At 40.0% G+C, this 22,893-nt stretch overlaps 1 protein-coding gene across 1 annotated transcript in view; it reads right to left on the bottom strand.

Moving 5' to 3' along the window:
* The window catches only part of LOC308393704 (uncharacterized protein), a gene marked incomplete at its 5' end in the record, with an annotated part of 33,244 nt that extends 12,815 nt beyond the window's left edge, over positions 1-20,429 (bottom strand). Inside the window, 12 exons of the mRNA XM_080877662.1 lie at positions 2,111-2,339; positions 2,606-2,667; positions 2,882-3,135; positions 4,436-4,456; positions 4,606-4,664; positions 9,177-9,335; positions 9,433-12,371; positions 14,130-14,182; positions 16,425-16,453; positions 16,749-16,915; positions 19,344-19,553; positions 20,351-20,429. Of these exons, the coding sequence (XP_080733788.1) occupies positions 2,111-2,339; positions 2,606-2,667; positions 2,882-3,135; positions 4,436-4,456; positions 4,606-4,664; positions 9,177-9,335; positions 9,433-12,371; positions 14,130-14,182; positions 16,425-16,453; positions 16,749-16,915; positions 19,344-19,553; positions 20,351-20,429 (4,261 nt within the window). The remainder of the gene's footprint in view (positions 1-2,110; positions 2,340-2,605; positions 2,668-2,881; positions 3,136-4,435; positions 4,457-4,605; positions 4,665-9,176; positions 9,336-9,432; positions 12,372-14,129; positions 14,183-16,424; positions 16,454-16,748; positions 16,916-19,343; positions 19,554-20,350) is intronic.
* Positions 20,430-22,893: the final 2,464 nt, after the last annotated feature.

Here is a 22,893-nt window from a genome sequence, read left to right as displayed (position 1 = left end):
CTGGATTGATTACAAGAAGGCCTATGACTCAATGCCCCACAGCTGGATACTGGAATGCCTAGAATTGTACAAGATCAATGGGACCCTAAGAGCCTTCATCAGGAACTCAATGGGGATGTGGCGTACAACACTAGAGGCCAACTCCAAGCCCATAGCACAAGTTACCATCAAGTGCGGGATCTACCAAGGAGATGCTCTGTCCCCACTGCTGTTCTGCATAGGCCTGAACCCCCTCAGTGAGATCATTAACAAGACTGGCTACGGATACCGACTACGGAACGGAGCAGTTGTCAGCCACCTCCTGTACATGGATGACATCAAGCTGTATGCCAAGAGTGAACGAGACATCGATTCACTGATCCACACTACCAGGCTATACAGCAATGACATTGGAATGTCGTTCGGACTGGAGAAGTGTAGTCGGATGGTAACAAAGAGAGGGAAGGTAGTCAGAACTGAGGGGATTGAACTACCAGAAGGCAACATTGCAGACATAGAGGACAGTTACAAGTACCTGGGGATCCCGCAGGCAAATGGGAACCTTGAAGAGGCCGCTAGAAAGGCTGCAACCACCAAGTACCTGCAGAGGGTCAGGCAAGTCCTGAGGAGTCAGCTGAATGGTAAGAACAAGATCCGGGCCATCAACACATACGCCCTGCCCGTGATCAGGTACCCTGCTGGGGTAATAGGCTGGCCAAAGGAGGAGATAGAAGCCACTGACATAAAGACAAGAAAGCTCCTGACCATGCATGGAGGGTTTCACCCCAAGTCCAGCACCCTGAGGCTGTACGCTAAGCGGAAGGAAGGGGGCCGGGGACTGGTGAGTGTCAGCACCACAGTCCAGGATGAGACAAGGAACATCCAAGAATACATTGGGAAGATGGCCCCAACTGACCGAGTGCTCAGTGAATACCTCAGGCAGCAGAAACCCAAGAAAGAGGAGGGAGACGAGGAACCATCATGGAAGGACAGGCCCCTGCACGGTATGTACCACCGGCAGATAGAGGAGGTGGCTGATATCCAGAAATCCTACCAGTGGCTGGACAAAGCTGGACTGAAAGACAGCACAGAGGCACTAATCATGGCAGCACAAGAACAAGCTCTGAGTACAAGATCCATAGAGGCTGGGGTCTATCACACCAGGCAAGACCCCAGGTGCAGGCTGTGTAAAGATGCCCCAGAGACAATCCAGCACATAACAGCAGGGTGCAAGATGCTAGCAGGCAAGGCATACATGGAACGCCATAACCAAGTGGCCGGCATAGTGTACAGGAACATCTGTGCCGAGTATAACCTAGAAGTCCCGAGGACAAAATGGGAGATGCCCCCAAGGGTGGTGGAGAATGACCGAGCTAAGATCCTGTGGGACTTCCAGATACAGACGGACAAAATGGTGGTGGCTAACCAACCGGACATAGTGGTGGTAGACAAACAGAAGAAGACAGCCGTAGTGATCGATGTAGCGGTTCCGAATGACAGCAATATCAGGAAGAAGGAACACGAGAAGCTGGAGAAATACCAAGGGCTCAGAGAAGAGCTCGAGAGGATGTGGAGGGTGAAGGTAACGGTGGTCCCCGTGGTAATCGGAGCACTAGGTGCGGCGACTCCCAAGCTAGGCGAGTGGCTCCAGCAGATCCCGGGAATAACATCGGAGATCTCTGTCCAGAAGAGCGCAGTCCTGGGAACAGCTAAGATACTGCGCAGGACCCTCAAGCTCCCAGGCCTCTGGTAGAGGACCCGAGCTTGAAGGATAAACCGCCCGCAGGGGCGTGCTGGGTGTTTTTTATATATATATATATATATATATATATATATATATATATATATATATATATACCTATATACCTGTGCACTGGTCAATTTTTCCTGATTTTTTCAAAATCATCCCTTTGACTATTAAACCAGCATTTTCTTGCTCTTTGTAAATCTAAAATATAAACAACAAACTCCAATCTGCAGAATTCAGAATCACCTTCAAGAATTTAGATAGTGTTCAATTCAAGCCTTAGAATTTTTGACCAAGCTATTGAACAATTATAAGATAAACAAGTGTGTTCACACTATACTTCAATTTAAAATTCACTTTTCTGTACAGTAACTAAGAATTTACTGTTTCGAGTCTCCAGATCGAAGGTCTTCTGTGGAAATTCAGGGTTCAGTGGAGACGCTGTACTCTCATCAAGCAAAAAGACATCATTCTCGCTTGTCCTGTCAAGCTGTGGAGCTTTCCACTGGCTGAAAGGATCGAACAGGAAGTCCTCCTTCTTTGAGAAAACATCATTGTCATCCGCCTCATGCGTCGGTGCATCGGGAGGCTTCTCTGCAGCGAGGACATTGTCCTTGAAACAGAAATCATTTAAAGAGTGTCATCAACATAAAATTGTATATATTTTACTAGTTTCCAAGAACTATGATTTGCCATATTCTCCATGTGAGAGAGTTAGCAGAACAGTATAAATGCACACTCATCTCATGTTTACTTAAATTTTTTATCAACAGTAATACAGCTGGATGCTTGTACTTTATAAGATGGTCGATACTTTAAGGAAATGAACATATATAGAACATGTACCGATAATTTTAAGTATGTTTAAGTTCGACTCACCATGTTGTCAAAGGTGTCAAATGGTTGACTTGTTGGTTTCACAGGAGGCAACAAGTTCTCTGCTGCAGAAAGAAACAGGATCAGTTAGAGTTGAAGATCTGTCTGATGGAATATATTTATTTGTTATCGTGAATAAGAGTAAAATGGATTTGCACTCAGTTTTGTTTTGAACTGAGCTTTACATAGTTTTTGGTTTTATTTGAGTTGTTAAAACCTTATTATTTATTTCTCAATAATAATATTAAAACACTTGAGGTAAAGTGTCGGGTATGGTACCATTCTCCAACAGCAGTGGGTCACCCTGTGTCTCCAGGCTATTGTTGGTCATGAAGTTGTCTTTGTGCAGAGCCTCAGTGATGTAGTTGCGGAAGTCAGTGATGGTGTAGACAACAGTGGGCTGCTCAGCGGAACCAGGGTAGTTCTTCTCCACAAGGTTGTTCTGCAGAGAGATGAAATCCAACGTGTCGTTGGCAATCCCACTCCCATCCACCTCCAGAGTGATGGCATAGTGCACAAGGACCACCAAACCCCTAAGAGGACGAAAACAGGACTGGTCAGCTTGTTTCACGATACTACAGGAACCTGAATCTCATCAGGTTAGTTTGGTAGGGAATTATCAGGCAACATTGGGAAATTATCTTGACATCAAGATGTCTTTTCTACACTAACCCAATGCCGCTGAATCTTTGATTTTATTTATTTTTTGCTGTGTTTTACTTGGATCTATTTGAAAGAGTAAGTGTAAACACAAAAAAATATTTTATTTTATATGCTGAAATATGCAGAAAATAGGTTTAAATGTTAAACAAATTTCTTCAAGTTGCATATAACTAATTTTTTGCTTGATGCAATGTGCATAAAGTTAAAAGATTAAAACTGTTAAAATAATTTTTAAAAAGAGACTTTCATTTGATTCAATTTTATATGATAGATTATGCAGAAAAAATGAATTGGGCTGAAATGTCTGTATTCAGGTTGTGTATAATGTTTTTATAAAGTAATAAAGTAACTAATTACCTTTTAAAATAAGTAATCAGTAAAGTAACGGGATTACCTCCTTGAAGAAGTAATCACTAATTGGTAACTAATTACTATTTTCAAGTAACTTGACTAACAGTGATCAAGACATTATCTGGAAATGTTAAAAAGATGTTGCTTTATTATCCATAAATTATCACAATGTCAATTAAGATAAATACTGGCAAATTGTTATGAGATTATCACTAACATCTGAGGAAATTATATCCACTGCAGTTCTTAATAAAACCTACAAGTTATAAGGCTATATTTAGTGAAAAGAGTAACTTTTTACTGATGTCTGATAATGTTGTTTCAGCAGTTTGTTTCTTTAAATCACAGCTGACATGCAAACATCTATAATCTGATGATTTTACAGCCTGACTGTTTTCCTCCTGCAGCTCTCAGAGTTCAGGTAGCTTTAGGGGCTCACAAAGACAGACTAACCTGAGGTGGGGTTTCCCGGACAGAATAACAGTGAGCCTGTCATAAACCTTTAACGGTAACACTACAGGGTCTACAGGTGGCCTGAAGCTACCCAACGACTTATCCCACTTAAGAGGTGACTGTTGGTAAAGACATTAAGCGGCAAGTAGAGCAGAGCTACAGCAGAGCCGTTATTTACTTCAAAGGGTAGGTCACAGGGGTTGTGAAGACATGATGACGTGGAAAGCATGACATTTGGACTCATAATCTACAGGGTAGCTTATCTCCACACGAGCTTTGAGAAGTTACTTTACTGTATTGTCTGTATCAGGTAGCAAATCTATAAAATCAGGGGATAATAGAAAAACTAACGTTTGTCCAACTTACCGCTCCAGATCCTTCTGGGGTCTGAAAAAAACAGGGAAAACACAACATAATATAACTAAAACAATAGTCAATGACTTATTTTAAAATTTGTATCTTTTCTTTAGCAAAACTAATTTTACATGAGGGCTTGATAGGTGCTCTTTTTGTACTGTATGCCAGCTGAATTGTACCTGAATTCCACAATGTAAACCATCTTGAAGCCCGGCACTCTATGAAAGGCGTCTTCAATCTGTTTGTCGAAGAAAGGAAGAAAACATGAGTGAAAACCTCTAACATCAGAGTCAAACCAGACTTTTGTGAGGCCAAGTTAGCAACTTATAACATATATATATATGTGTAAAAATAAAGCCCTTTTATGAGATCACAGCTTTTTCTATTGGTTGAACAACAAGTGGGTGAGGCTTCTGTTTCTCAAATGACTATATTAGGGGATATCCATTTTTAGGATGTCGTGCAAAACCAAGGGTAGAAAAACATTGTGTGGAACTGAGCATTTAGAAAAGTCTGAAACTCACAGAGATTTCTTATATGTACACTGACCTCAGTGCACTCTAGGTCTAATCCAGGTTCTGTTTCTAGTAGAATAGGCCTGAAACACCTTATCCAGGAAGTGTTCAGCACCAAATCAGCACCACTACAGTGGTGGGTCTTATCACCAACAGTGATGAGACAGCTTACAGGGAGGAGGTCAGCGCCCTGACCCACTGGTGTCAAGACAACCATCTCACCCTCAACGTCGCAAAGACAAAGGAGTTGATAGTGGACTTCCGGAGGTGCAGAGAAGTACACACCCCCATCACCATCAACGGCACTGCTGTGGAGAGAGTGAGCAGCTTCCGGTTCCTTGGTGTACACCTGGCTGAAGATCTTACGTGGTCAGTACACACAAACAAAACAGTGAAGAAGGCGCAGCAGCACCTCTTCTTTCTCAGGAGACTGAAAAGATTCGGCATGAGCCCCCGCATCCTCAGGACCTTCTATCACTGTGCCATTGAGAGCATCCTCACTGGATGCATCACCACCTGGTATGGCAACAGCACCGCCTACAACTGCAAAGCTCTCCAGCGAGTAGTGCGGTGCTCTGAACGGATAATTGGAGGTGAGCTTCCCTCCCTCCAAGACATCTACAGGAAGCGGTGCCTGAGGAAAGCGGGGAGGATCATCAAGGACTCCAGTCACCCCAGCCATAAACTGTTCAGACTGCTTCCATCAGGAAGGAGGTTCTGCAGCATCCGGTCCCGTACCAGCAGACTGAGAGACAGCTTCTTCCACCAGGCCATCAGACTGCTGAACACGTCATAGACACCTCAGCTTCACTACTGGAACTTTAACATTATGCACTCCACACTGTACAGTAACGCCACTGTTTTGCACATGTCTCAACTCTGTATATTTTTATATATTTTATTTATTGTTTACTCTATTTAATTTGTAAAATATGTGTACACACACACACACACACACACACACACACACACACACACGTAGAAAAATATTTAGTATACACATCCAGAAATGCATATACTATTATATATTGTACATATATTTATTAGTTTCAGATTTAGCCATTCTTGTATTTTGCTTGTTTACATTATTGTATTTTGCACAACTCTGTTGCTTGTGAAGCTCGCACACAAGAATTTCACTCACATGTGCTGTACCAATGTACCTGCACATGTGATGTGACAATAAAAGTGATTTGATTTGATTTGATTTAAATCATCCGAGTGGTCACAAAAGCCAAGTTTATAGTTTCACAAGGCAGACTGGTCCTAGGTGTGAGGCTAGACTAAGAGTGATTATGAATATCACTATGATAAACTACAACAGCAAAAACCAAGTTATTCTGCCTAGAACAAAGTTACCAAGCACCTTACTCTAGTCCCGGGCCAGGGTTAGTAGCTTAGGATTGACTGCCTGGTTGAACGAGCCTTAACCCATGGGCTTCAGTGTATTATGGACTGAGCAGTCAGGGCATGATATTAGAGGCAGAGCTGATGTTGTTTTGCTCGGAACTGCTAAAGAACTGATGAATATTTCTGGAGAGAAGGTGGACTTCTCATTTGTCAGACAGTCTCATAGTTGAGATGAAAATAATCTCTTTAAATTACTTTTGGCTGTGAAATGTGTGCAGCTAAAAGCTGCAACGAAGGATGAGTGGACTCAAACTGTCAGAGAAAGAAACATTGACCTTTACTTAAGACTGCAATCTGTAAAGATTTAATACACTGTGAATAATTAACTATATAAATATATGGCTTTAAGTTGTAACAGTGGAAGTAAGTCTTTTTCCATATGAGTATTGTTCATGTCAGCCCTTTTTCTGCTTTAAATTATCAAGAAAAATGATCTGCTGATGGTGAGACGTACTCGGAAGACCTGCTAATGTTCATAAAGCTGGAGGTTTATACAGCCTTCTCAGAGAGTGACCACTGTGTGCATTTTTAAACACGTATTAGCTCTTCAAGTTGGAAGTCTTCCCACTTTGTAAAACCATCATGGAAAGACATAAACTGATAAATGGTTGGCCATTGGGTTTCTTGATGCCCAGTTAAAGTCATGCTTATCTGGATAAAAAACAGCATTTTGCATTTGCACTGTGCTTCTTCTTCTTCATGTGTGTTTCTGTGCTGCAGCAGAGCTCCTGCTGTTTCTATTATCCATTTCATACTCCCTCATTAACAAGCCTGACCCCGATACTTAAACCATAAACTGCCTTCCCGCGTCACTAACGTGGAGTGGAGCCTGAAAGCCTCCCGGCAGTTCGGGAACTCACCAGCGCTCTGCTTTCCTGGCAAAGCAGCTTTTTTTCCAGCAGCTCGTGGTGACTCACTGCTCGTATACTGTACTGTGTGTCCTCTGCAGTTTTCCAGCTCTGTTTCTGCCTCATCGGCTCGTATAGCCGATTGCTGGCAGGGGGGAGGAAACTGAGCTCAAAAGCGTGAAGAATCCGAATGCGTGAAAAACAGGCAAAAGCCTTTAAAGACACAGCCAAACTCCTGAGTCTGCAGTTTGTGGGAAACCACAAGCAAGTCAGTTTGGTGATGAGTAAGTATGGTGGACGTCAGAGAAAGTAGTTAAAGAGAAGGAAGGAGGGAAGAAGAGGTGTCAGCAGGAAGCACAGAACCAAAACAAGGAGGAACAAAGTTAAAAACATTCTGAGATAAAAATCATTTCCAGAAAATCCCTGCTGTTTCCAACATAAAATAGCTCACAGAGTACAAACAACAATCATTGAGAAGGAGATGCTCCTCTTTTTAGGCCCCTAGACTCTAAACTGCTACTTTCATATGTTTGCATTTGCTTTGAACAACTTTGTGTTCAACAGACAAAAACTACAGTTACATTAAACAGGTCTCCTGGCACCTATAGCCCCAGGTACAGTGACTTGACCCATGTGTAAAGGGTTAGATAAACCGACACCAAGTAAGTAACAAAGATTGAAGTTCCTCTAATGCAAGGCTGGGGAACTCCAGGCCTCAAGGAACAGTGTCCTGCAGATTTAAGATATTACCCTGGGTCAACACACCTAAATCAAATGATTAGTTTATTACCAGGCCTCTGGAGAACTTAAAGACATGTTGGGGAGGTAATTTAGCCATTTAAATCAGGTGTTTTGGATCAAGGACCCATCTAAAACCTGCAGGACACCGGTCCTTGAGGCCTGGTGTTCCCCCACCCCCCTGTTCTAATGTCTACTTGAGGCTGGCTCCAGCAGTGATTCAGTGTTAGAATATCCACCTTTACAGCAGAAATACACATGTTTACCTGATACAAAAGCCTGTTACAAAAAAACCCCTAATTTCCCCCTTCATAACAACTATACAGGGGATAATTTTTATAACTCATCTGTTTAAATTGTATTAAGACTCAAGGTTTGTATTATTAGAGGCATGACCTCGTAGACTGGCAGACAGATGATGACATATGGAGCTGTAGCTGCTAGCTGTCTTCCAGGCTTCGTGTCAGCAAATCGATTCCCTAGGATAGACTGTGTTTGTGCTGTTGAGCTTTTTGGAGCATTTTAAATGTAATTGTGTGAGTACTAGTATGGCTGTTCTATGCTTAATTGTACTAATAGGCCATTCAAGAAGTCTCTTTTGGTGAGCGAAATTTTGGGATTTTATTTATATGTTAATTAGCACAAATGTACAAGTATTTGTGTCAGCTTGCTGAGAAAACTAGCTAGCATTTGCCAATAATTTGGGACTCCACTCTGACTTTGACATTTTCACTTCCTACTCCAAAAAAACACCGCACCACCAGACCTAATATTAAGCCTTAAAAAGAGTTTTCAAATCCATTTCACTCACTGAAATAAACTCAATTAAATAGCTGCACTGATTTCATGAAAGATTGACCACAGATTCTAAGGTTCTTCTTCAGATTTGTTGAGTCATTAATATTTGCATTAATATTCTTGGTTTATATGAATGAAAAAAGAATCACACTCCTTCTCCTACTCTTTTTCATTTGACATTTTTGGCTGTTATCTAATGCAAAGAATTTGCAGTCAAGCATATAAAATTCTTTAGAAAAATACCCGTGAGTATACTCTTAATGCTGTATACAAGTCACTGTTCAGGTAATGACTACAGCAGGTATGTTGATATCTCAGAAAGTCATGTATATCCAACCCAACATTTCATAGTGGTAAAGCATCTTAAAAAGTGCACATTACATGGCATGTCTGCACAGACCCCTTCATATATAGAGCAGATTGAAAATATAGTTGACTCACCCTGCGTTTGAAGTGTCTGGCCAGCTGCTGATACTCAAAGCTGCTTGGGTCTCTCAGCGCATCGTTGTAGGTTTCCTCTTTCAGTTTCATGCTCAACTCTACCACCTCATCCTTCAGGGGCCTCGGGGGCAGAAGTAACGTGTCTATCTCATTGCCAATCTAAATTTGAAGGTAGGCATACGGATATGGGGTTGGTACTGGAATGTCATGTATGAAGGGATTACCTCAAGTCATCTGATTAAACATATCTTCTTACCAAGTTCTCCTCCTCATCCTCCAACTTGAAGCCATTGTTTCCAAAAAAGTTGCCATTTACGTCATAAACCCTCTCTGTAAGATCGGGAAAGTTACCATTATTGTATTCGACCACATACTTGGTCGTAACCTCCAAATAGGAAGTAGGGGTAGACTCCTCAGTGGCACCCAGTGTAGTACTTTGTGTTCTCTCTTCAGTGAAATCCACAACTGTTTCTAGGGTGATGGAATCAACTGACTCAGGTGCCACTTCTAGTGGAGTCTCTGTTAAGATTTCATCCACTTCTTCAGTTGGGGAGTCACCCTCAGCTGATTCTTGATCAGGGTCTTCTAAAGCTACCGGGATACTGCCCTCATCTGAGGCACCATCTTCCTTACTGGGAAGCTCTTTAGGAGACTCTGGGGTGACCCCCTTAGGGGTTTCTACCTCTGAAATTGTGTCTGGTTGGGCATCAGTGACAGCTTTTGGAGATTTTTCAAGTGGAGCCTTTGAGATTTCTTCCTCACTTCCCACTTCAGATCCACCTGGAGGTTCCACTGTTATCTCAGGTGCAGATGTCTCTGTGTCTTCTGGAACAACAACAAGCACAGGAGTGATTTCTTCATCAGATTCTGAAGGGGTCTCTGTAACTTCTGGTGAAGTTTCATCTGTTTCTGGATCTTCAAATCCAGCTTCTTTCTCCGTTACCTCATCTAAGCTCTCAGAGGCAGCTTCTTCTCTGTCCTCAAATGTTTCCCCTTCAGCTGCTTCTTGAGTTTTATTGACAGATGTTAAAACAAAATCAGGTTTATCATCCTCCGTTATTATTTTGGGTTTTGATTGTTCTATAGATTGTCTTGTTGGTTCATTTTTTTCACCAGTTTCTTTTATAGATTCAATTTGGGCTGGTTCTGTTGTGGGTTGTGTTTTTTCTGTAGTATCTTTGATGAGTTCGCCTTCTCTTGGTTCTTCTGTGGGTACTGCTTTGAGTTCTGGTCCTTCTGCTTCTTGAACTGGGTCATTTTTGAGTTCAGGTTTCACTGTCATTTCTTCACTTAGTTCTGTTTTTCTTGTCGGTTCTCTCTTGGGTTGTGGTGACTTCTCATGAATCTCTTCTACGGATTTGGCCTCTGTCACTGGTTTTTCTATTAGTTCTGTCTTTTCTGTGGTTTCTTTAACAGGTTCCAGTTCTTGTGCCAATTCTTCCAGAGGTTTAGTCTCTTCTCTGATGACTTCTACAAGTTCTACTTCTTCTGCTGGTTCTATTGTGGGCTCAGTCTCCTTTGTTGTTTCTTCTATGGGTTTGACATCCTTTGTAGTCATTTCTGAAGGTTCTACTATATCTACAATTTCTTCCACAGGTTTGAGAGGTTCAGGTTCATGTAAAGTTTCCACTAAAAGTTTTGGTTGTTCTGTAGTTTCTTCCTTTCTTCCTTCCTCCTGTACAGTTTCTCTAAAGTCATCACTTGTATCATCTTCATCTTTAACTGGTTCTCCTGTAGCTTCCGATATTTTCCCTTCTATCTGTGTTACATGTTTTTCCTCTTCAAAAGGTATTTCTACAACTACCTCAGCTCTTTCTTCTTCTGTTGTGTCTGTTGCGACATCGTCTGAGGTTATTAATGTAGTCTCCATTATAACTGTCGCCTCTTCAGCTTTTTTGTGTAGTTCTTTTGCTGCTGCTTCTGGTGCTGTTACTGTTTGAACTGCAACTTCTTCAGCAACTGTATCTTTTGGCCCTTCTACACCAGTCTGTGTTATTTGTTTAGTCCTATCTACCAGAACAACCTCTTCTTGTTTGACTTCTGCTTTTACCTCCTCTTTTGACACCACTGGTATTTCTTCTTTGCTGTGTTCCTTGGATGTAGTTATCTGTATTGTTGGCGGTTCCTCTGTGACACTATATTTTTCACCTTTGTTATGTTCTAATATTAGAACAGGCTTAGAAGTAACCTCAGCCATTAGTGTTGGTTTGTCCTTTGGAGTGTATTCAACAACTGTTACTTCCATCTTATGTGTTGTCGTCAGAATTGAGGCCTGGGAGGGGACTTCTGTTTCTACATTTGAGGCAGATCCTTGTTTTGGAGTCACATTATTGAATATTTCAGCTTCTTCTTCTGCATCTGTTATCAGTAATACAGTTTCTGTTGCTTCTGTGATGACTTTGGTTACTTCTTGGCTCACCTCTACAACTGCCTTTGAAGGATGTTCTACTGGAGGTGCATGTATTTTGCCTTCAGCTTCTTCAGGAATTGGAAGTGGTATTGCTTCATCAATTGGCTCTTGTAAATCCTCTGAGGGTTTCTCTACAAAATCCTCAGTGAACGTTTTGTCATGGATATCCAGAGATTTTTCTGGAATTCGTTTAATTTCTGTCTCAACAGCATCTTCCGTGGTTGCCTTAGGGATGTGCTGTATCATGACTTCTGAAGGAGCCTCAGAGGTCACCTTCGGATGTACCTTCTGCCCTAATTCCTCCAATGTGATAGTTTCTGATGCTGTGGTGGGCTTCTGAAGAACCACAACAGTTTCTTCTGTGGGTGCTTCATGGGCCACAACCTCTAATGGAGGTTTCTCACCTTTTGGGGTAACTTCCTGAATGACCTCAGAGTCAACTATGATCACATTTTCAGGGATGATCCCAATGATCTTGTCATCTTCAACTACAGCCTCCTCCTTATCTGATATTTCAGGGATAGTTTTGTCTTCCCCAATTTCCTGATCGATCCAATTTAAAGGCTTATGTGTAACAGCGTAATCAGCCTCTGTTGCCACCTCCACAGAATCCTCAAGCAGGCCCCCAACACTTAAAACCTCAGTGTTAATGTGTGCCGTAGACTCTTGATGTGGACCTTTAGTCACAGAGACCGGAGGAACCCAAGAAGTGACCTCAAGATCTACAGTAAGATCGTCTTGCTTGATTGTGATTGTCTCTGATCCAATGATGATGTCACTCTCTCCTATAGTTGCAAAAAAGAAGAGAAAACTTAAAGGAGGAGGACAAAGAAAAGGTAGCATTTTAAGCATTACAACCAAATTCTACTGCAGAATTTTTAAATTTTGCTCACCTTATTGTTGATACACTAATCTCGAATACAACAAATAACAACACCAAAACATTTCTGTATATATATTTAACTTATCAGATATCCTAAATGGGTTCTTTGTAACAATGAGGGTAAGTATAAAATGTTTAAAAGAACTGAAGAGAAGAGCACCAGTTTTTAAGAAATACTCAGTTTATCCTCGCTATTGCAGTTTTCAGCTTCATAAAACAAGGTGTGTCCTTTGCCTCCTTGTTCCTGCTTGTAATTGACATTGACTGCAGAGCTGAAGAATGTTACTTAACAATGCTAACCTGTGACCTAAAGTTCCACTGGAAGTCTGCCATGTTTTCCCTCTGGATAAAATAACTTCCAGGTCTGCCAACAAGTAACTAATCCTTAAAATGATCTGCTAAAAAAAGGCTGCAATTCATGACTTCTGACAGCAGGGGTTCTGTTGAGAATCTCATTGAGATCTGGGGACTATCATGAACGTCACCGACTTCATGAACCAAGAGTGTCATGAAAACATTCTGCAGTTTTCTTTCTATTGGATGTCAATGTGAAGACCTCATAGCCGATGCACTTTGACAGAAATCATACTGATGATGACATGAAACAAAAACAAGGTCAAAATGAACCATCTGTAGCTGTGATTTCACTAACCCTGATAGTTGTCCTGCAGTAACTCTGTCATGTCCACATTTCTGCTCCCAGTCCTCTACTCAGTCTCCATCCATTGACCAGACAGTTGCCCGTAAATAGGCTTACAGATCTATTCTGAGAGTGGAGCGTGTCACGGGAATCAGCCTCCTGCACCCACTCCTACTTCACATAAGTCAGATTTGGTTGTAAGGTGAGTGACTGCGGCTGCTGACACTTTGTGCCACCAATTGGGGTTTCAACAAAGACTTTCAGTGGCTCGTAAAAGAGTCACCAGTAAGGCACTAATCTGTATGCACATCCAGTCCATAGATTCCTTCAGCTAGTTGTAAAGCCCATTCATGAATATTTGTTAGGGCTATGCCAAAGATGGCAAAACATCCCTAAATTAGAAGTTTTTGGCATGCACAGGGGCTTCTCAAATCAGTATTTATTTTTTTTTCAATTTATCAGTTTTAAACCAAAGTCCTGGTGTCCTGGTGGGTTTATCAACTTCCTTGACCCACAATTTATTAGGGTACAATAGATAATGATAACACCCTTCAAGTTGGCTGAGATATATCTTTGGAGATGCATAAATCAAGTAATCAGCAATGGTCCACCTTGTGTACACGTGTAGCCACATGTTGAGGCTACAGTGAGCCGTGATTGGCTTTTGTCCAAAACGTGTTTCTGGACAAAGCTGAGCTTTCTGACCAAACAGAGTAAAAGGCTCTGTCTGCCAAGTTACTAAGTTACTACCAAAAATATCTTCATGTACTTTGTGTTCTTAAAAAAAAAATTGGTCAAAGTTAAGGACGTTTTGAATAACTGGCTTATACTGACCAGAGCACAGAGCTCAAAAGACAAATATTGCCAGATGAACTGATTACCATGATGGGAATTATTTCTGATACACTGGAAAATAACTAAAGCATCTAGTAGTATCTTAAGAATAACTGCTTATTGTATTAAAAGCTCATTAGAACATTGAAAGGGTAATGGAGACTCCCTGATATCAAAAATATTTACCTGGTGAGATCTCGGTCACTGCATCTCCAGTCTGAGTGGTCGGTGTCTCCGAGCTACAAGACAAACAGAGACAAAAAGCAAAGCATTTAGCAAAAACGTGATTTATCTCCTCTAGCACTCAGCTGAGAGAAACATCATTTAACCAGTAGGACAGTGCCAGCTTCTTTAATACTAATGCTTTAATACTTCTGTTTTTGTCCTCTTCTGTGATGGTGTGCTGTGAAGTCTAACTTTGTCTAGTAAACAAAGATTTGATGTGCTACAAAAGACATATAAAGCATGATAATGTGACTTCTAAAGGGGAACATCATCTGTTTTAAGGTTTCTATGTCCTTCTTGTTTCCCAGTTTAGTGAGAAGAACAATTTTAAAGTCTCGTATTTATGTCCAACATTTACCAAACCCTACAGGTCCACAAACCCTGGAGCCTCATTCATTGTCAATGTACACAAAACATCTGTGAATCCTTAAAATAGTTGGCATTCCCCTTTAAATTTATTAAACTGCAACAATTCCCATGCAGCTGGACTGAGGAATTTTTATTAACAAAAACCACACAACTGTAAAATAAATAAATAAACATGCAGCAAGCCAAAGAAAGCAGAGATGATAAACAAGCCACGCACGCGAGCACTTCCCTTTCTCTTCTCCAACCTCTAAAACTGGCCAGCGTCCTGCCAGAGTAGAAAGCAACAAAGCTCAGTTTTCTGTCTCTGGGATGGAGTCATTAAAGCTCTTCAAAATCTCTAGATTAGACTAAAGTTGACATTTTTTTTATTTATTTTCTACTCTGATACATTTTGATCTTAGTGCTAATGCCAACGAACACTGTCAGATATATGCTGTAAACATAGACATAGTGTTAAATAATGAGTTAACCACTGTTCTTTCAACTGTCTGAACTATGTCATGCATTTATTTACCACACACAGCTCAGAAAGTCTGATGTTTGCCCCTCAGCTGGCTTCCAGAAAAGGGGGTAGGGTGGGATGGGGGTGTTAAAGAAACAGTTTAGAGTACAATGTCAGTCACATGTGTTTAATCTCTGTAATATTCTCGATATTTATATTTGTATATATATATTAGGACCTGATTTCACTTTGTAATATATACATTATTTAATTTAGTTCAGTCATTTACCCTCCTTATTGATTTGGAGCAATTTCCTTAGAAATTTATAGAGTATTCTGATTCTGAAGGGCTGCATAGAGATTCAGCAATTATAAATAATAAGTAATAAGTTCTGAAATCCCAGAGTCAGAATATAGAGCACTAAATTAGCAAAATAGGTCTCCTAATTCCACTGTCTGACTCCAGCCCAGCTCTGTGGTTGGTGTTCAGTGTCTGCAGGCCTACCTGCATGGAGTAGGGCTGATGGGCACACTGCAGCAGGTGATCAAACACAACATAGATGTAAATACACAACCACCACTTTTAGTTTTTGAACTAATCACTGCTGGTACAAAAAGTCTAACAAACCATTTACCTCAGTGTCAGGTCCTCAGAAATCTTATTGATTTAATACTGATTAAACTTAATTTAATACTGTTAGGCTATACATAGTGCATAAACTCATAATTTGCTTTGAACTAGCGTTGTACAATGTGTTGTATTGAAGTGAGATATTTTATTTTAAAGACCACAGACTTATTAAGTTAAAAATAATGTTCTAGGAAAGCAATAAACTAAGAATTACATGTATCCATCCATTCTCTTCCACTTATCCAATTCAGGGTGGCGCGGAGCTATCCCAGCTACCATAGGGTGAGGGGCAGGGTACACCCTGGACAGGTCGCCAGTCTGTCACTGGGCCAACACATAGAGACAGACAACCATTCTCACTCACATTCACACCTATGGGTAATTTAGATTCAACAATTAACCTAACCCCACTAACTGCATGTCTTTGGGCTGTGGGAGGAAGCCGGACTAATATGGACGCAAATATGGGGAGAACATGCAAAGTCCACACAGAAAGACCCTAATGGTTGAATTATACTTAGGACTTTTTTGCTGTGAGGCAACCGTGCTAACCACTGTGTGACTGTGCTGCTGAATTACATGTAGACTGTTTATAATTAGCAGTATTATCAAAGTTGTTGATTAAGATTTTGTTGCTTGAAAGCTTTCAAAGTTCAAATCGTTAAATAGTCCTGTCTGACCTGACAACATTATTTACTGTTTTTTACTTTTTAAGATATCCATGGACATGACACGTCACTTAGTGATTTGTTAAATTTATATTTGTACAGTTTACACAATAACACATTTGACTGTCTAATTGCTGGTAACTTACATGTTCATTGCAGCAACCAGAGCAACTCTCTGAAATACAGAAAAACACATAATCAGCAAAGAATATCACCAAAATTTACAACTTCCCAAAGAAGCACGAATATGGTTTGCTTTAGCCTGTTAATTTTAATTTAACGTGGATGGGGAAGAATGGAAAACCACAGCAATCTTCTTTTTGTAAATGTATAATGATGAGAACAGTGGAGAATAAAACGTTTTGCACCAATACCACTATCTGAAAGCAGGGCTGCAACTTATAAATATTTTTATTATTGTTTAAGATATCAATTAATGGATCAATTATTAGCTTTAGTGGTGTTCTTACACTCCTGATGAGACTCCGATGCTCCTCTGATTGGCTGAAGAATCTGCCTATGTCCATGACACTGATGGAGCCATCCATGCAGCGGCTCACCCAGCCCTGGTACTCATCCCGCTCGGGCAGCCGATCCCAGAAGATCTTAAAGGCCTCCCAAACTGTCTCCTGACACACTAAAACACACAGAGACACCAATTACTGAAGATAATAAGATCCTGAAAGGTAAAATTTACTGTTGGGTCCACATTAAAAAACAAAAGTTGTCTGTAAGGCTGTCACTTGTCAGGTTTGTGGTCCTCACAAAGCTACATGACTATTTTAGACATAATCTTGCCCAAACAAGCAGCTTTTTGTCTGCCTCCATTTTTTTACTTCAACAACTAATAGCACCCCTGCAAGCTCTGACTGATAGGACTTTTAACCTATATCTGACGTAATGTAAATGTGAAAACTCAACAGGTAAATCATATCAACCCTCAAGTCTGAAGAGAAGAGGAATTATTATGTATTTACTGTGTTGATACTTGCAGAAGGGCTAGCTGCCTTTTATTTTTACTTATATGGACAGTGGATACATCTTTTCTTGAGTGAGTTAAAAATCCCTTTATAATAAGAATAAGTGAATGTTTTCCATAAGCTGCTGTGATATTTTCCCAGATTTCTTTACTTTTTTGGGGGATGAAAGGGAAATTATCACAGAGGAATCTGCAAAAAGACCCAAGGTGGTCAAAAACAATGGAAATCAAAAAAGAGACTAAAATTAGACTATAAATGTATATAAATATCTGTAATTCCATATGATTAGAGGCTTCTTTAGATAGTGCTCTGTTATTCAACCAAGTGGTGCTCCACTCAAGTGTTTTTGAGAGGGTACAACATTTCCATATTATAAATCCGGTCCACATCTAAAGCAAGTACATTTTAAAAACACCTTTGTCTTCAGGCCAAGATCCATCCACCAACAAAAAAGCCACGGTGCTGCTTCTATTTGTTGCTTTTTGTCACTTTGAACACATTTCTTAATGCTAATCTCCTGGGGCTACAGTGGACATATAGTAGTTGTAGTAAGTTACATAGTAATGTGAATGTGCTCAAAGAAATCAATGAATCTGAAGAGAAAGTGCAATGGAAAAGAAACGAGGCCTAAAAAGAGCTGGAGGGAAAGAAACATGATGGATGGTTGATGAGATGTAATTTCAACCACATCTGCACTTTGAGGGAAAAAACATAATAATTCATCTGAGCAGAGCTGAGGTGATTGATGAAACCCTGTAATAACGTCTGTTTCTTCAGCAATATCACATTGCTGTTGCTTTATACAAAGTTTGAACCAAGAATACCGCCCCAAAGGAAAGAAAACTGAATGTGTGAATGTGTTTAAGGGGTTGTTAGTTATTGGTGTGGGATTAGTTTTTAGTTAGCATCATGCCAGCAGAAACCACGTCCAAGCATTGATGAAATCATAAGCATAACTAATTTTAATGTTATAATCATGCACATGACACAGGGACAGTATGTGATCAGAGAAATTTAAATCAAGGAACAAATTCCAGCAATGAAGGTCAGAAAATAGCATCAGTATAAACGAGGAAATACTTTTTTTTGTTTCTGGCATCAGAGAAAAGAAACACAGATGTTTCATTTGCTATTTAATTAAAAAGATTTTTTGTTCTGTACAAAATGTCATTTATGAGTCTGTTTACATGAATTCAATCAAATCAACAGTAAGATTATGAGGCATGTGAAAGAAATCCTTTCATGCCAAAAGCATTCAGTGCTTGTTTCTGAAACCTTCCCCGTTGTGTTTACTTTGGGCTTTTTTCCCCCATTATTACTGATCATTGTATTATTTTAATATGTTCAGGTTATGAGACGGATGAATTACGAAGCTGTTGTATTTGTGGTTCTTTGTGTATTTGAGTGCATTGTGTTAAATCCTGTTGCATGACTCCTGCCAACATTTGCTGTAACAGCAATAAAGTTAATTTAGCTCATGTGTTGGTCCAGTTTGCTTTGGCTCATTTTGCTGCTATTTAAAAAAAAATCTGAACTTTTTAATGATTGTTCTGTTTCTTTTGACCCAAATAGAGACTGGGACACACAGAGACATGTTTTCACTGTAATAAAGGTTTGAAGCTGATTGTTCACCTTGGAACCATGTGAGCTTTACTCAGTGGTTTCTTTAAGTGCTTATGTCTGTGTTGTTGTGTTAAGGTGTAAGCCATAGCTAGACTTAAATACAGAGAGATGTTTTTTGATTGATATAGAGGGATAAACTTGATTAAAGTAGAGATTTGACTCATGCTTTAAATCTGCTCAAAATCCCAGCAACTCAACACAATTGACAGAACTGAAACCAAAAGGCTGAACGAGCTGATCGGCTTGTTAAGAAACAGTGCATCTGGCGTTGCATGACCTCTGACCTCTGCCACAGAGGTGACAGCAGACTTGCTGCTCAAGCTTATGCTTTGATCAGAGCCTAAGTGAAAACGCTCTAGCTTTGAAGAGAAGATGAAGGGGAAAACCTTGTCGCCTGCAGGCACAAATATCAAAATTAAGGGAGGTGAATCGAAAGAAGTGCAGATGGGCGGAGAGATGTACCTCTGAGATGGAAGTAGCTGAGGTGGTTCGCAATAGCTTGGTCGAACGTCTCCTGAGAGCAAAGCTTGACTCCGCTGGGAAACAAGACGTCCCTCTTCCTTCGAGATAGAGCGCCGTGTCGTCTGTATAACAACTCATCAGAGGCTGCCATTGGCTCTCCTGTAGATTCTCCACTCTCCTCCAAACCCACCTCCAGCTCAAAGGTGGCATCTGTGGTTTAAATTAATATTAGTGCTGCTTTATACTTAATATTAAGGACAGCTAAAGTACATGGTACTGCTTTACAGGTACCTGACTGTTACCTTAAAGTTACTTCATATTTAAAAACAAATTATAGGTTCTGTCTGTTTTTGTCAGGTTTTTTATTTTTTTATTTTATTTCTGTTAGGACCGGAACTAACAGTGCTTTAAATTATAATCACCTAATCAAAATATTTGCCAAATAGCCTTTGGTTGATTGACTAGTTGATTTTAAGGGAGCAGGTTTAAACTTTATTGAAGGTTATTGTTGCAGTTTGAGTTTGACCTCATTGTAACATAGTAAGTTACCACACTGAGTACCAGAGGTATAATTCTATTGTATATTCCTCCTTAAACTCTATCCCATCCGTCCCATTTTTAATGTGTCACTGGTCTTCCTTTGACGGCCCATTTGAGGGCCACACCTCCCCAGATTAGGAGCCGCTGATTAAAATGGCTCCAGCAGGAAAACACTACTGAAGATTCGATGTGTCAGGATCAATAATCTGACCAAAGTAAATAGAATTAGTGCTACTCCAAACTTTCACTTGACTGATGGTGCTGTTTTTCCCCTGTTATGCAATTCTTCAGCTCATACTAGAAAATTTTTATTAAAAGAATCAAAGCATGTGATACATCGGTCATGACTTTTACTGTGATATTTTGCTGATGACACTGTGCTTTTACTTTGTAAAGCAGCACTATCATTCAGAGCATTTTATCAATAAAAGGAAAGAAATAACTGTTAATAACATCAACATACAGACCTGTTTCCATGTACAAGCAGCATGAAAGCAGCATGGCCCCAAGCACCCACAGCACCAGCTTCCCACACTTTCCAACCATTTCTCAAAAAGAAAACCACCTCCCCGAAAGATCCACCCTGGACTCGCTGCTCCTTATTTCCACGTTCTCAGCTCATCAGCAACTTCCCGCTCATCCATCCACCAGTTCTCATGGCAGAAGAAACAGAAAAAGAGAAGACAAAAGAGATCCTAAAGTGTGTGCTGTCTGCAGGCCGCTTCCTCTCAGGTGAGCAGATGGGACTTTGCTGCTACTGCCGGAGATTTTTTTCCTCTTCGCTCTAATCCTATTTGTTAAGCTGCTGGAGTGGATGACTGTCAGAGCCACGTTGCGATGGGCCAGTCAGAAGGAAATCAAACAAACAGGCTGTGTCGGGCAAGGAGACAGTGCACAGGGTTAAAACTTAGTGGTAAAATATAGAGTTAAACCCAAGAAAATGTGAGACGACAGGTTAAATCCAGACCTAGGTAACAACATTAACCACCACAACCATGCTGAGAGAAACAGAAAATAATCCTAACTAACAAATGACTGAAAAAAAAATTATGAAGCCCTGTCAGATAATCCCGTTTATTTTGTTTTTGTGCTCAAATGCAGCTCTTTAAAGTCCAAGATACATTATCATTAAAATAAATCTTCTACAAAAAAGGTAATTTCCTTAAAATAAAATGAAGTTCCACCAAAACAACTGACATTTGTGAAGGAAAAGTTCTTCTGTGGTGCAGCCAGAACGATGATGACCATAAATGATCCTTTCCTTTATTTTTCTAGGAGCAAATTCCATTTCCACTAAGACAAAGCCGCTGGCTGATTCCAGCTACAATCCAACTCAAATGCACCACAAGTCAGTCAAAATCAATGTACAATCCAGCAATAATCCAGCTAGATTGCATCAGAAATCAATAACCAGAATAGGTCCATAATCCAGTCTGAGACCAGTTTGAATTCAGATGGAATCCTACCAAAGTCTAGTCTGGTTCCATTTTTAGCTCAGTAATTGTTATGTTTAAAATATCTTGCATTTATTTTCTGGAGCTCCATACATTTCCTCTCCACTAAGAAAAAAAATTGCTGTCTGAATACATCTACACTCCAGCCTGGTGAAATACTAACACGACTGATTCTAATAATGACCCTAAATTAGTCTTCTATTTATAGTTATGGGATCAAGTCCATTAAGGCAATTTTGTATCTAGAATACATCATACAAGAATCCAGCGACTGAGCTGAGATTGAGTGGTTGCGTTGAGTGGCGTTTTATAGTCACATTTCTGATCCAATAGGACAAAGTTAGTGTCTGATTCCAGCCACAATCCTGCCAGATTACAATGAAAACTCAAAGAATGTAGCCATAATCCAGTCAATCCATCTGAATTGACTGGTTGTATAAGTGACCATGCATCCTGTACATATTTTCCTGGGGTTATGTCCACTGATTCATATTTTCCAGCAGAATCCAGTCAGAAATCAGCAACATTCCAGGTAGATTACAGCCAAAATCCAACCAGTACATGGTTTCAGTACAATCCATCTTAAATCCAGATGAAGTCAGTGGTGGCAGTGACAACCATAAATATGTCATGTTTATTTTTCCTTGAGTAACATTACAGTCTTCACAGTCATTTAAAAAAAAGGGGTAAAAAAAAAAAACAAAACACTTAAGTGACACTAAATATAAAATAAATTCTCAAAAGCTCCTGAGAGCATGAATAACCCAGTCAACCCATCTTTACTCAGATTACTTTGTTAGGTTTTGCATTTTTCAGATTATTAATAAGGTTTAAATGATTTATTAATTATATTTTTTATGATTTCAGCAGAATGTGCTAACACGCTAACAGATGTTAAAGATTAAGCTCACAATCGTTTTCAAAACCATTTTAATCAAAATCTTTCTGTATTTTAACATTTTTTGCATTCAATAACAAAAAACATACAAACAAACTACAATACATGACAAAAATCAAACCATTTAATTTTGCATAACATGTCACATGTCCATATTAACATAATTTACATGAAATATACAAAAATTATATGTATTAATATCTTTACATGATCTACTTTATCATATCGATATTTTCTACAGACATAGTGAAGAAACCTAAAGAAACATGCAGGTTGAATGACAACAAACGGAGAAGGATTTATTCGAGCTATGACTTCCAGTTTTCCGTCTTCAGGGCTCACTTAGATTATTTTGGGAGGTCTCATAGGGGCCATAAATCTGTCTAATCTCAACCTCCCATCGCTAAGATTAGCCGGTTCTATGGCCTAAAAAAAAAAAAAAAAAAAAAAAAGTCAGTCAGTCAATCAGTTCAGAGTCAAACCAGGACCAGAACCAGAGAAGAGACAGAACAGCCCCAATACATCCAGGACCAACGCCCGAACAAAAGAGGGTTGGACCAAGTCTAGATGTAAGAGATACCAGAGTTCATCCAAGCCTGGGACCAAAAAGGGACCAAACTGGGCTGAACTGATGTCAGACCAAGGCCAGACAACAAAC

Source organism: Rhamphochromis sp. 'chilingali' (assembly GCF_963969265.1).
Source record: "Rhamphochromis sp. 'chilingali' genome assembly, chromosome: 3".
NCBI classification, from domain to species: domain Eukaryota; kingdom Metazoa; phylum Chordata; class Actinopteri; order Cichliformes; family Cichlidae; genus Rhamphochromis; species Rhamphochromis sp. 'chilingali'.
Note: the sequence above shows the minus strand (reverse complement) of the source record. Positions and strands in the feature narration are given on the sequence as shown.